A 14,030-nucleotide genomic window follows, 5' to 3' on the forward strand; every position below is an offset into this window, starting at 1 on the left:
GTTACTGATAGTGTAACTAAACTCTCTTAGTCTGAGCAGAGACGGACAGAGGTAGTGATGCAGGACACAGAAGACGGAGAACATGACTGAGTCTGCACTCAAGTTTGCTTTGTTGAAGTGTTGCTCTTCAGTTTTTGTATCTTGGTGTTGAGTTTGATGATGGAGCCCCAACGGCAGATATACAAAAGACCAGACATCCCGGATCATGTGCACTACATCATCGCCTTCCTCATCCTCATCATCGGCACTTTGGGAGTCACGGGCAACGCTCTGGTCATGTTCGCCTTCTACAGGTACGAGCGCTGAGGTGATGAACTGAAGCAAAAGTCATGTAGCTCATCTCTGAAAGTTTGGGGTTTTATTTTATGATATAATGCTTACTAGATTAGTTAATGTACATTCATTCTGTTAAACATGATTCATACACATTTATATTTGAGAAATTGATGGTTAGGGATGTATGTAAGAAAATAGTGTAGTACATTTTAAATATCCTTGTAACAAGTACAAATATATTAATATGAAATCTTAAAAGCTGCATGCATAATATTTATGAAAGAATTAGCAAAATGCTGTTTAAAATGTGAGTAGATATGTTGGAACTTTACACTAAGGTTTCATTTGTTAACGTTAACCAAATTAGTTAACGTGAACTAATAATGAACAATACATCTAAAGCATTTATTAATCTTAGTTAAAGTTATTCTCAGCATATAGTAAAACATTTTTAAGGTCAAAAATTGTATCTGTTAACATTAATTAATGCACTGTATAAAAATGAACATTTTTATTATCTAACATTTTATATATATATATATATATATATATATATATATATATATATATTTAGACATGTTGATATGTCATAATGTAAACTTTCAAAAAATATTCAATGTCACTTATTAATACGTGGATGTTTATTAACTATTGATCTGCTGGTATGCATTGTGTAATTTTTTTAATCACATACTGTATTCACATAAATATTTAATTTTAAAGTAATTACATTTAAATGATGTAATGTAGTAATATTCATAACAAAAGTATTACTGTTACAGTTCTGTCAGTTCATTGTGTTTTACTTTGGTTTTCCCTGTGCCGGTTTTCCTGAGTTCTAATTCCTTGTTTGTTTCCATGGTTGATAATTAGTTCTACACCTGTTCTGTTTTCCGTTGATTGTTCCCTTGTGTATTTAAGCTTTTAGTTCCAGGTATTGTTTGTGAATGTGTTATTGCTATATCTATCTCCTAGTGTTTTCTCTTTGTTTAATAAATACATTTTTTGATTCATCTTTGTTTGTGCGTGTCTAACATGTTATAATTTAATACAAAAGTAATCTTACGAACATTATTTAGCGTTTATCTATTTGTCACCTTATCTAGTTCTAGAGTTTCGCTGCCTCTTTTTGACAGATCATCTCTCTCAGCTGCTGGATAATGCCTCAGATTCTCGAATATATTATTGACTTTAATTGTTTTAGTGAATTGGGTCAGTGCGGTAAAACTAGAGCAGGCAGTGAAATACTAGTAAAAAGCTTGTTTTCTTTTTTACAATCCCCATTTGCTCAGATTAAAGTTACGTACGCGAAACACCCTGTAGGTCACTGGACAGCCCTAATCCTCATTTTCCATAATTGTTTTCTCCTTTGTGTTCAAAATAGGCCAAATGTGCTAGAAATTGGGAATATTGCGAATGAGGCATAAATAACAAGCATGATGCATTTCCATAAATGGATGCAATTATTGCAATCATGGGCTTCTGTAGAGTGGAAGGAAATTGACTGCTATTCCAGGAATGCTGGGAATCCCTAGAACTGCAGTACCACTAATGGAAAGAACTGCAATGGGGGCATTTGATCTGTTTAATATCATCTTTGCCAAATAACTCATTTGCCTCTCACCTTCATTTTATGCATTTACAATGAAAGGTTTTGTTTTACTTGATTATTGAACAAAACAATAACTAACAAGTTAACAAAGATTAGTAGGGATATGATCAGTCCAAGTGTACAATAAAATCGTATTATAACATCACATATTTGTGATTAAAAGGATAGTTCATCCAAACATTCTGTCATCAATTACTCACTCTCATGTTGTTCCAAACCTATATGACTTTCTTTTTTATTCTTCTGTGGAACACAAAAGAAGATAGGTTTAGGTTCCCAATTGTATTTTTTGTCCATATAATGGAAGTCAATGGGAACCAAAACCATTTCTTCAAAATATCTTCTTTTGTGAAAAAAGAAAAACACATAAATTGAAGCAACAAATAACATCTGCGTTCTTTCTGTTTTAACAATGGAAAAAATTGACTTAATTTAAATGTTTTTTTTTTTTTTTTTTTTTTTTTTTTTTGCAGTAATAAAAAGTTGCGGAACCTGCCAAATTATTTCATAATGAACCTGGCGGTCAGCGATTTCCTCATGGCCATCACACAATCTCCAATATTCTTCATCAACTGCCTGTATAAGGAGTGGATGTTTGGGGAACTTGGTAACTGTTTTTTGCATTCACACACACACATACATATATATATATATATATATATATATATATACATACATATATATACACCCCTCAGGCATAACATTATGAGCAGCTTCCTAATATTGTGTTGGCCCCCCTTTTGCTGCCAAAACAGCCCTGACCCGTGGAGACATGGACTCCAATAGACCCCTGAAGGTGTGCTGTGGTATCTGGCACCAAGATGTTAGCAGGAGATCCTAGTTGCGAGGTGAAGCCTCCATGGATCGGACTTGTTTGTTCAGCACATCCCGCAGATGCTCGATTGGATTGAGATCTGGGGAATTTGGAGGCCAAGTCAACACCTCAAACTTGTTGTTGTGCTCCTCAAACCATTCCTGAACCATTTTTTGCTTTGTGGCAGGGCGCATTATCCTGCTGAAAGAGGCCACAGCCACCAGGGAATACCGTTTCCATGAAAGGGTGTACATGGTCTGCAACAATGCTTAGGTAGGTGGTACGTGTACGATGGCAGGACCCAAGGTTTCCCAGCAGAACATTGCCCAAAGCATTACACTCCCTCCGCCGGCTTGCCTTCTTCCCATAGTGCATCCTGGTGCCATGTGTTCCCCAGGTAAGCGACGCACACGCACCCGGCCATCCACGTGATTATAAAGGAAAACGTGATTCATCAGACCAGGCCACCTTCTTCCATTGCTCCGTGGTCCAGTTCTGATGCTCACGTGCCCACTGTTGGCACTTACGGCGGTGGACAGGGGTCAGCATGGGCACCCTGACTGTTCTGCAGCTATGCAGCCCCATACGCAACAAACTGTGATGCACTGTGTATTCTGACACCTTTCTATCAGAACCAGCATTAACTTCTTGAGCAATTTGAGCTACAGCAGCTTGTATGTTGGATCAAACCACACGGGTCAGCCTTCACCCACGTGAGCCTTGGCCGCTCTGACCCGTCGTCTAGTCATCACAATTTGGCCCTTGTCAAATTCGCTCAAATCCTTACGCTCGCCCATTTTTCCTGCTTCTAACACATCAACTTTGAGGACAAAATGTTCACTTGCTGCCTAATATATCCCACCCACTAACAGGTGCCGTGATGAAGAGATAATTAGTGTTATTCACTTCACCTGTCAGTGCTCATAATGTTATGCCTGATCGGTGTATATATATACATATATATAATGTATATATTATCTCTATTTGTCCTTAGGATGTAAAATATATGCATTCTGTGGCGCACTGTTTGGCATCACCTCGATGATAAACCTGTTGGCCATCTCTATCGATCGCTACCTGGTCATCACCAAACCGCTGCAGACCATCCAGCGGAACTCCAAACGCAGAACCTCTCTGGCCATCCTGTGCATCTGGCTTTACTCTCTGGCCTGGAGTCTGGCACCTCTGATTGGCTGGAGTAAGATTTAAATATTCTGTTCTGTTATTTAAATATTCTAATGTGGCCTGAAAGTAGGTGTCATTTTCAGGCTATAATAAAGAAAATACAGGTATATAGGGCTGGTAAGCTGAAATGTGCTTGTTGTGTGATGATAAATTGCGTGACATCTATTATAAGCATAATTGAAATTGCTCTTGCAGGTTCCTACATCCCTGAAGGTCTGATGACATCATGCACGTGGGATTATGTCTCGCCGTCTCCCGCCAACAGGAGTTACACCATGATGCTGTGCTGTTTTGTCTTCTTCATCCCCCTGGCCATGATTCTCTTCTGTTACCTGTTCATGTTCCTCTCTGTACGACAGGGCAGCAGGTCTGAGCTCCTCACATCACCACTGGTGTCTTAAGTGATCACTGAAAAGCGTTCATGACTGTATTATGTGTGTGTGTTTAGAGATCTAGAAAGGCTGAGCTCTCAGAAGTCCAGCTTTGTGAAGCACCAGTCCATGAGGAGTGAATGGAAACTGGCTAAAATAGCAGCTGTGGTCATAGTCGTGTATGTTTTGTCCTGGGCTCCCTACGCATGCGTCACCCTCATCGCCTGGGCAGGGTGAGTGCTGAGCATGCACACATTTTCAGAAATGTGTATTCCTACATTTGTAGGGAACTTCACATTCAGGTGTTCTTCATATAAGCTTAGGCAACATCACATAAATCTATTGCTTATTCTTAGGATTAGTGTGTTAAACAAGCTCGTAACCCTGAGAACGTAGTTTGTGCTACATGTCGTTCAAAAGTTTGGGGTCCGTAAGGTTTAATACTATTAACGATAATAATTCAACAAGGAAAGGATGCATTAAATTGATCAAAAGTGATAGTAAAACATGTTATAAAGGATTTCTGTTTCAAATAAATGCTGTTTTTTTTTTCTTTTCATCAAAAATATGAAGCAGCACAACTGTTTTCAACATTGATAATTATAAGAAATGTTTCTTGAGCACCAAATCAGCATATTACACTCTAAAAATTAATCCAGGGGACCTATTACCACAACTTAAATGATTTAATTACTAGCAAACATACGTTTATTTAAGTTATTTTGATGAGATCTGTTGACATAATCATGTTGATCATTACATCAACTTAATATTGTGTGTAATTTAAATAGAAATTTCTGTTAGTTGTTTTTTTTTTTTTTTAAATACATAATAAACAAGACTAATAGATAAGGTTAACACATATTAATTGGTTCCAGGGCCACCACTTAATTTCATTTTTTTGAGTAACTTAATTTGTAGCATAAACACATTTTTTTTTAAGTACCTCTAACTCAATGTCGTTTTTTTTGGGTTTAACATAATTTCATTAGAAGTTACTCTCATAACTCAAAAATATTGATGCAAATTGTTGCGTTTTGAGCCAAAACATTTGATTTTAGAAGGTGGAATGATTTCTGAAGGATCATGTGACACTGAAGACTGGAGTAATAATGCTGAAAATTCAGCTTTGATCACAGGAATAAATTACATTGTAAAATAAAATACAGATATTTTTTAAATTGTAATAATATTTCACAATATTACTATTTTTGAATAAATGCAACCTTGGTGAGCAAAAGATAATCCTTTTAAAAACATCAAAATTCTCACCGACCCCTAACTTTTACATCATCAAGCTTTAACCTTTACGCATCAAGCTTAAACATCAGTATTATTGTTGGCGTCAATAGCCTCGTGGGCAGCGCACCGACATATAGCAGCGTTGCGCTTCGGGTGACCCGAGTATGAGTCCCGGCTCGCAGACCTTTCCTGATCCCGTCACCCTCTCTCTTCCTCACTTTGCTTCCTGTCTACATACTGTCCTATCATAATAAAGGCAAGAACACCAAAAAAAAAAAAAAATCTAAAAAAACAAAAAAAAAAAAACATCAGTATTATTGTCACATGCAACCATATGGGGTTGTAAAGTTATGGCCTCGCACTGAGGCTAAAGCCATGTGATGGGAGCCAAACAACCGCTCACTTGTGTTCACTAGACTACTTTGTTGTTATCTGTTCTGTAGGCATGACATGGTCTTTCCTCTGTGATTAAAAGATACATTTGAATGAGAAATAATTCTCATATACAGTATTTGCCCTAAATTTGAAAGTTCCTAACACATCTTATATGTTGTTTTTGCAATATAATATTTGGTAAAACTGGGGGTAGTTTCTGTAATGGGGGTACAATTTCTGTATAAGCAATTGATATTGATTTGAAGAAAATAGCTTTCATATTCAGTATTAATAAAGGTTTAAGCTCTGTTAAGTGTTGATTATATGGGTTAATTGTTTTGAATAAAGTCACCATTATTGTTATTTCGTGATCGATTTGAATACTGGATATTTTAGAGGACAAGAAAATATAAAAATGGTAAATAAAATAAGCATTGATGGAATTAAACTTCTGACTTAACCAACTACTGAGAAATAAACCTCAATAAATGATGCATTGAAACAGTATTCTATACTGGACGCAACATTTGCTGTAATCTTTATATATCAGAAGTGTTACAGTGTCTGTAATCTGCAAATCCCCTGATTAATGTTTATCTGGCACTTTTCGATGTACATTTGTCTTATAAGTTTGTGTGTGGAGCTCTATAGTATCTGTTAAGCTCAGCACAGCTGTGAGAAGTAGGAAGTGATTATAAAACATTGTAATCTCTCTTTCTGTCTGCAGCGCTGCACTGCTGCCCCTCTACACTTTCTGAATGACCTACATGTGTTCAAAAGTAACTACTTTTTCCTCGGTTTCTCAGGCATGCAAACATCCTCACGCCCTACTCTAAAACTCTACCGGCGGTCATCGCCAAGTCATCGGCCATCTACAACCCTTTCATATATGCCATAATTCACAACAAATACAGGTAAATGCATCATCAAACACACAAATACACAATCACACACACTTCACGCAAATATAGATAGATAGATAGAGGGGTGTAATGATGCACAAACACGATGAGTTATAAAGTCTGAATTGCATGTTATGTCCAATTGTGAGGGATTTGCAAGTTATAAAGTCAGAATTTAACTCGCAATTCTGAGAAAAAAGTCAATTCTGACTTTATAACACAATTGTGAGTTTCTATCACACAATTCTGACTTTATAAGACACAATTGTGTTTATATCACGCAATTCTGACTTTATAACTCACAATTGCGAGTTTAAATCTCGTAATTCTGAGAAAAAAAGTCAGATTTAGTGGCGGAAACAAGTTTCCATAGGTTTTGCATTAACTATTAAAAATCTAATTATAAAGTAAATTTCCTACTCCAATTCATTTTTGAAATATAATCATTTACACAGTGGCTGTCATAACTTGTTTTCATGACAAATTTATTTAAACATACATTAAATAATCAAGACTGTCGACACTAAATGCCTGATGTAAATGTAATGCTACATGAGATATTATTCTCAAGCAGTTTTATTGATATCTTTCCACAGTTTAAACACTGGTTGAGAGATTACACGTAAACATACCGATCAATCGCCTCTTCTTCTTCTGAGCTTTTTACTGGTAGCAAACAGCGTTGCATTACCGCACATGAAAACCCCTTCTAGATTGGAGTGTGGATCGCCTCTGACTGACTGTATTCGTTCGTGCGACTGTATGCACTGAACCGTGACGTCTGTACCATATGGTTCAGGACCAATACACGTACTGTTGCACCCCTAATAGATAGTAACAAAAGTCATGGCCAATTTTGTCCAATTTTACATCATTCTCTCTGCAGAGCCACGTTAGCTGAGAAGGTACCGGGTTTGTCCTGTCTATCTCGCTCTCAGAAGGACTGTCTCACCTCCTCCACCAATAGCGATGCCTCCAGTGTCAGCAGACAGTCATCCGTCTCCAAGAACAAACTCCACACTGCCAACGACTCCTGTGCTATGGTACAGTAGAAAGGCCCATCTGTAGACTTGTAATTGTAAGACTCACATGAGACTCCAGTCATATCAGTGGCCTATAGAGCGTTGAAATCCCATGACCAGCTGAACACTTCTCACTTTAACAACGCTATTATGAGACGCTTTCAGTTGCTAAACATGCTGCTGGTTTATTCTCACTTGCTGAAGCTTCATTATGGATCTATATTTTAGGGTGTGTGTTTATGTGTGTGTGTGAGATTGCAGGCAATGAGAGAAGTGGAGCTGGACCTGATAGAGAACAGGTCGAAAGTGTCTAAAGTGTCATTTAGAAGCTCTTCTAGACGGCGGATCCTCAAATGCTCCTCACTGCTGATAGAGAAGGTGAGGTTTAATTTACTGACTTATGCTGAAACATTACATAGAGTTTAAAATGAATGTACAGGATGGAGTGTGTCCATATAATTCAAGCATGTTTGTGTTCTGTAGCCTCCTGTACAGATGAGAGAGTCGCTCAGTCTATGCGAGAAAGATCTCGTCTCCGGTTCCCTCGCCATGGCAAGCGCACCGATGGTCATTTACACTAAAAAGAGTAGGAGTGCTGAAATGACCTCTGACCTTCCATTTAACCCTAAGAATGAGTCCGTGACCCACAGCTCCTCGTACGCTCCCACAATCATCATTAGTCCAGCCTCAGAGAGCAACTTGAGAGAAGATACAGTTGGAGAAGAAAAGTCTGGATGTCAGGACTCAAGGAACTTAATGTTCAACCTCACAAACATCAACTGTCCGGCAGAGTTAATGGAGGGTATGGAGAGATTTCTCACATGAAACGAGCAGCACTGATCTGAGACTGTTAAATAAACTCTGGTTTTAACTAGATGAGCATTTCATGAAGAAAACAGCAGCAAATTAACAACGTTAAAGTTTTAGGTAACTTACGGTTCAGTGTAAATGAGAGGTGAAATTAGAGGTGCTTTTTTGTGTACGTCAATCAAAAATTATTTATCTTTATTGATAATTTACGATTTTTACGAAGTTTTTTTTTTGTTTGTTTGTTTGTTTTTTTTTAATTAAAAATCATATATTTGTACTTTCCACATGAATCTCACTGATCAGGAAAATTTCTCCATGCATAGTGACAAACAGGTTTTTAGGAAAGTGGTGTGGTGGTGTTTATTGATTAGTGTTGTGGAAGAAAATAAAATCTAAATAAAAACTGTGTTTTTGTTTTTGTCTTGTTGTCTAAAATATTTAGTATGTGTGATTTTAAAGGTACACTGTGAACCTTTTGGCCATCTAGCAAAACAAAACCATGCATTTTGCGGAAAAACATTGTTTTGGTTGTGCTTTGGCTCTGTGTGACTGTGCAGATAAATATGGTTCTTTCTCATAACTAAAAAGAGAGAGAGATTATCCTACTGCTCATAAAACATTCACTACAAGGCTCAAGAGATATAACCAGTTTAGATGGAAAGGATCTCAAGCTGACTAGCTGAAGATATTGCTGTTGCTTTACCCACGGTACTACCTTGAAAATAAATTCCGACACAGTGCTACAACAACCATAATGAAATGAGCCTTCAAAATAGAAAATGCTTTACAATGAACTCTGTTAGAGAGCTACATGTGGCAGTTTATCAGTTCAATAAAATACCTTACTTACCTGCTGAGTAATAAAAATGCCATCTCCATGTCGCTTTTTTTTTTTTTTTATATATATAACATTTCCCTCAGTTCTCGCCATCTCTGAAAAGCCAAGCTAATGTTGATTCTTATTTACGAGCTCTGTTTCTCTTTTTGCCATCAGACTCTCTCTTTTTTTACATTTGTGATTCCCCGGAGGGTCGAGATTTTGCGCTCCATATCAATCTTTCTCGCTCGTTGTTGTGACAACTAGCCTATGACACTCCCACACATACAAGCGTCAAAGGCCCTGTCCCAAATGGCACACTTCTGTGCACTTTCGGTCTTGTGAATGGCTGCCGCCTGCGCGTGTCCGTTAAGTCCACGAGACCGTAGGGTGGTCCCATTTGTCAATTTTAGGCTTCAGAAGGGTGCTCGTGAGGCGCCCTATTGTTGAACCTGCACTAGTGCGAGCTCCACGGCAGAATTCTTCCCGACAGTCAAAGCGGCGTTACGTCACGAAAGTGCGGACTCGTAGGAAGACCGCGGCTGCATCCGAAAACCTAGGCAGCTGACTTGTTACCTCGCAATGACTTGACAGTGTTTGTGTGTGAAGGCACCTCACGAAACTGATTTCAGACAGACTTCTGAGGCACTGTAACAGTTTAATGATCTACCGCAAAATAGCGCGAGCTTTGGTGAGAACTAATTAGCCTACTACAGTAGTAATTTCTCATTAGAAATGACATCAAAAGTGAAAAATGTTGGTCAAAAACGTACATTTACACACAAACTGACCAGCAAATGCAACTTTTGGACGCCATGGGCTTATAAGTTTTATTTTAGCTCAACTGTCACAGAATGGAAGCACAGGATTGTGGGATATCAAAGGCAGCGAAGCATACATCTTTTGCTGCCTTCAAAAATCGACCAGATGAAGGTATAATCTCAGGAGACAGGAAGTGAAGTTAACGTTGGATCTAGATGTGCCTACCCTGATAGCACACCTACATCTTGGAGACGCCTATTTGAGGTGTGTGTTTACGTCTGGAAGATGTATTTTTTAGAGTGTTTGCTCATCTGGAAAACGTCTATTGGACGTTTCCTGTCAGATGTCAAATAGATGTTTAGAAGATGTCTTTAAGATGTTTATGATTTAGAATGTATGTAAAACTGACATCTAAAAGATGTCCATCAGATGTTTGTAAACAGCAGATGTTTTCCAGATGAAGTGATCTTTAACAGACATCTTGCAGATGTATGTGTGCTATCTGGGTAGATGCTTTCCTACCTTGAATTGTGTCCTCCGAAGGCAGCGTTTTCCAGTTTTTGGACGCAGCCCGCAAGTGTTTAGGGTGCCATCTGGGACATGGCCAAGGAAGCAGGAGCTACTTTTCTCTATTTACGGATATGATGAGACAGGGACAGGCGAGTGACGTATGTACGCAATTTCCCGCAAAAACCATCCCGACAGGTCTAAAATATAAACCCAGATAGCACACATACATCTGCAAGATGTATGTTAAAGATCACTTCATCTGGAAAACATCTGCTGTTTACAAACATCTGATAGACATCTTTTAGATGTCAGTTTTACATACATTCTAAATCATAAACATCTTAAAGACATCTTCTAAACGTCTATTTGACATCTGACAGGAAACGTCCAATGGGCTTTTTCTAGATGAGCAAACACTCTAAAAAATACATCTTCCAGACGTAAACACACACCTCAAATAGGCGTCTCCAAGATGTACGTGTGCTATCAGGGAACGCTTAGCTACAATAGGCTTACCGTAGTGAATCAGGGTGAGACAAAAACACGTTTTGGAAGAAGAATTGACTGCATTATAAAAAAAAAAAAAAAAAATCTGTAAGAACTGAATTTAATAACCAAAAAGTACATGTAGGCCTATTTGTTTAATCAGCTTTCATCTAAAGAAACACAAATGAAAATCAAAGTAATATTTAGCCTTTTTGTGCCATGATAAAATGATAAACTGAGTGAAAAATGACTCAATATAAAGTATATTACTCAATATAAAAAATTTAATATTACTTGAGATTGTGACAAGAAGTGACATCATTTGGACTCTTTGTACCTCATGACAGGAAGGAATACAGTAAATAATTCAGTTAAGTTGTTGTAATATTGACTGCATTAGTCAAGCGCATCAATACAATCATGCCAGGTTTGATTTTTTTGTGTGAGTGTGTATATATATATATATATAGCTATATACAGTGGGTACGGAAAGTATTCAGACCCCCTTAAATTTTGCACTCTTTGTTATATTGCAGCCATTTGCTAAAATCATTTAAGTTCATTTTTTCCCTCATTAATATACACACAGCACCCCATATTGACAGAAAAACACAGAATTGTTGACATTTTTGCAGATTTATTAAAAAAGAAAAACTGAAATATCACATGGTCCTAAGTATTCAGACCCTTTGCTCAGTATTTAGTAGAAGCACCCTTTTGATCTAATACAGCCATGAGTCTTTTTGGGAAAGATGCAACAAGTTTTTCACACCTGGATTTGGGGATCCTCTGCCATTCCTCCTTGCAGATCCTCTCCAGTTCTGTCAGGTTGGATGGTAAACGTTGGTGGACAGCCATTTTTAGGTCTCTCCAGAGATGCTCAATTGGGTTTAAGTCAGGGCTCTGGCTGGGCCATTCAAGAACAGTCACGGAGTTGTTGTGAAGCCACTCCTTCGTTATTTTAGCTGTGTGCCTAGGGTCATTGTCTTGTTGGAAGGTAAACCTTCGGCCCAGTCTGAGGTCCTGAGCACTCTGGAGAAGGTTTTCGTCCAGGATATCCCTGTACTTGGCCGCATTCATCTTTCCCTCGATTGCAACCAGTCGTCCTGTCCCTGCAGCTGAAAAACACCCCCACAGCATGATGCTGCCACCACCATGCTTCACTGTTGGGACTGTATTGGACAGGTGATGAGCAGTGCCTGGTTTTCTCCACACATACCGCTTAGAATTAAGGCCAAAAAGTTCTATCTTGGTCTCATCAGACCAGAGAATCTTATTTCTCACCATCTTGGAGTCCTCCATGCGGGCTTTCATGTGTCTTGCACTGAGGAGAGGCTTCCGTCGGGCCACTCTGCCATAAAGCCCCGACTGGTGGAGGGCTGCAGTGATGGTTGACTTTCTACAACTTTCTCCCATCTCCCGACTGCATCTCTGGAGTTCAGCCACAGTGATCTTTGGGTTCTTCTTTACCTCTCTCACCAAGGCTCTTCTCCCCCGATAGCTCAGTTTGGCCGGACGGCCAGCTCTAGGAAGGGTTCTGGTCGTCCCAAACGTCTTCCATTTAAGGATTATGGAGGCCACTGTGCTCTTAGGAACCTTAAGTGCAGCAGAATTTTTTTTGTAACCTTGGCCAGATCTGTGCCTTGCCACAATTCTGTCTCTGAGCTCTTCAGGCAGTTCCTTTGACCTCATGATTCTCATTTGCTCTGACATGCACTGTGAGCTGTAAGGTCTTATATAGACAGGTGTGTGGCTTTCCTAATCAAGTCCAATCAGTATAATCAAACACAGCTGGACTCAAATGAAGGTGTAGAACCATCTCAAGGATGATCAGAAGAAATGGACAGCACCTGAGTTAAATATATGAGTGTCACAGCAAAGGGTCTGAATACTTAGGACCATGTGATATTTCAGGTTTTCTTTTTTAATAAATCTGCAAAAATGTCAACAATTCTGTGTTTTTCTGTCAATATGGGGTGCTGTGTGTACATTAATGAGGAAAAAAATGAACTTAAATGATTTTAGCAAATGGCTGCAATATAACAAAGAGTGCAAAATTTAAGGGGGTCTGAATACTTCCCGTACCCACTGTATATATATATATATATATATATATATATATATATATATACACACATATATATATATATATATATATATATACACACATATATAGCATTTTTTGGGCAATAACTACAAGCCCCTACTGAGTGGTATCTTAGTTTAGGCAAAGTCTATATATATGACGGAGAAGGTCATTCCATATTGACACCATTGCCAAATTTAATACAAATGCAAAAAGTGTAAAATAAATGTTACATTGTGTAGCAACTAAATTGGCATTACACTGGCCATTGGGCACCTTACTCTCTAGATATTGATATTTAATTATAATATTTATTTAATGCTTAATTTGATGGGGGGAAAAAAACAAAAAAATTTTTTTTTGAGAGTTTCAATCTTACCTATTCATGGAAATTGGCAAATATTCTAAAGAGAGAGAGCTTCATGTTCATTATCCATCCAGCAGAGGACGCTGCAGTGCCTGTCATCTTTCTCATGGGCTTATAAGCACATTTTGACCGGTACAAATGATTCACAGTATAACTTTAATACAGAATTGATTAACTTTAAGTAAATAGTGTAATTATTGTATCACTTTCAAGTACCTTAATATCAGCAACGCTAAACTGTGCTTTAAAGTGATTGAACCTTATTTAGAGCACATTGATTTCTAAACAGTCCCCTCATTCGTCTCTGTTGCTTTATGAGTGCATTAGCCCAGAGCATAAAATAAACTCTAATCACTCACACTGCTCTTTCTACATTTAGCTGTTAGGAAAATT

The 14,030-nt window shown here is 38.1% G+C and overlaps 1 protein-coding gene across 1 annotated transcript; it reads left to right on the forward strand.

The window, feature by feature from the left end:
• opn4xb (opsin 4xb) lies at positions 1 to 9,179 on the forward strand. Its single transcript, XM_051895654.1, has 9 exons — positions 1 to 293; positions 2,362 to 2,495; positions 3,697 to 3,900; positions 4,083 to 4,254; positions 4,336 to 4,491; positions 6,682 to 6,789; positions 7,664 to 7,820; positions 8,061 to 8,177; positions 8,283 to 9,179. Exons 1-9 carry the CDS (start codon positions 157 to 159, stop codon positions 8,622 to 8,624), a joined length of 1,527 nt encoding a protein of 508 aa, XP_051751614.1. The 5' UTR covers positions 1 to 156; the 3' UTR covers positions 8,625 to 9,179.
• Positions 9,180 to 14,030: the final 4,851 nt, after the last annotated feature.

Source organism: Ctenopharyngodon idella, chromosome 5, assembly GCF_019924925.1.
Source record: "Ctenopharyngodon idella isolate HZGC_01 chromosome 5, HZGC01, whole genome shotgun sequence".
Taxonomy (NCBI): domain Eukaryota; kingdom Metazoa; phylum Chordata; class Actinopteri; order Cypriniformes; family Xenocyprididae; genus Ctenopharyngodon; species Ctenopharyngodon idella.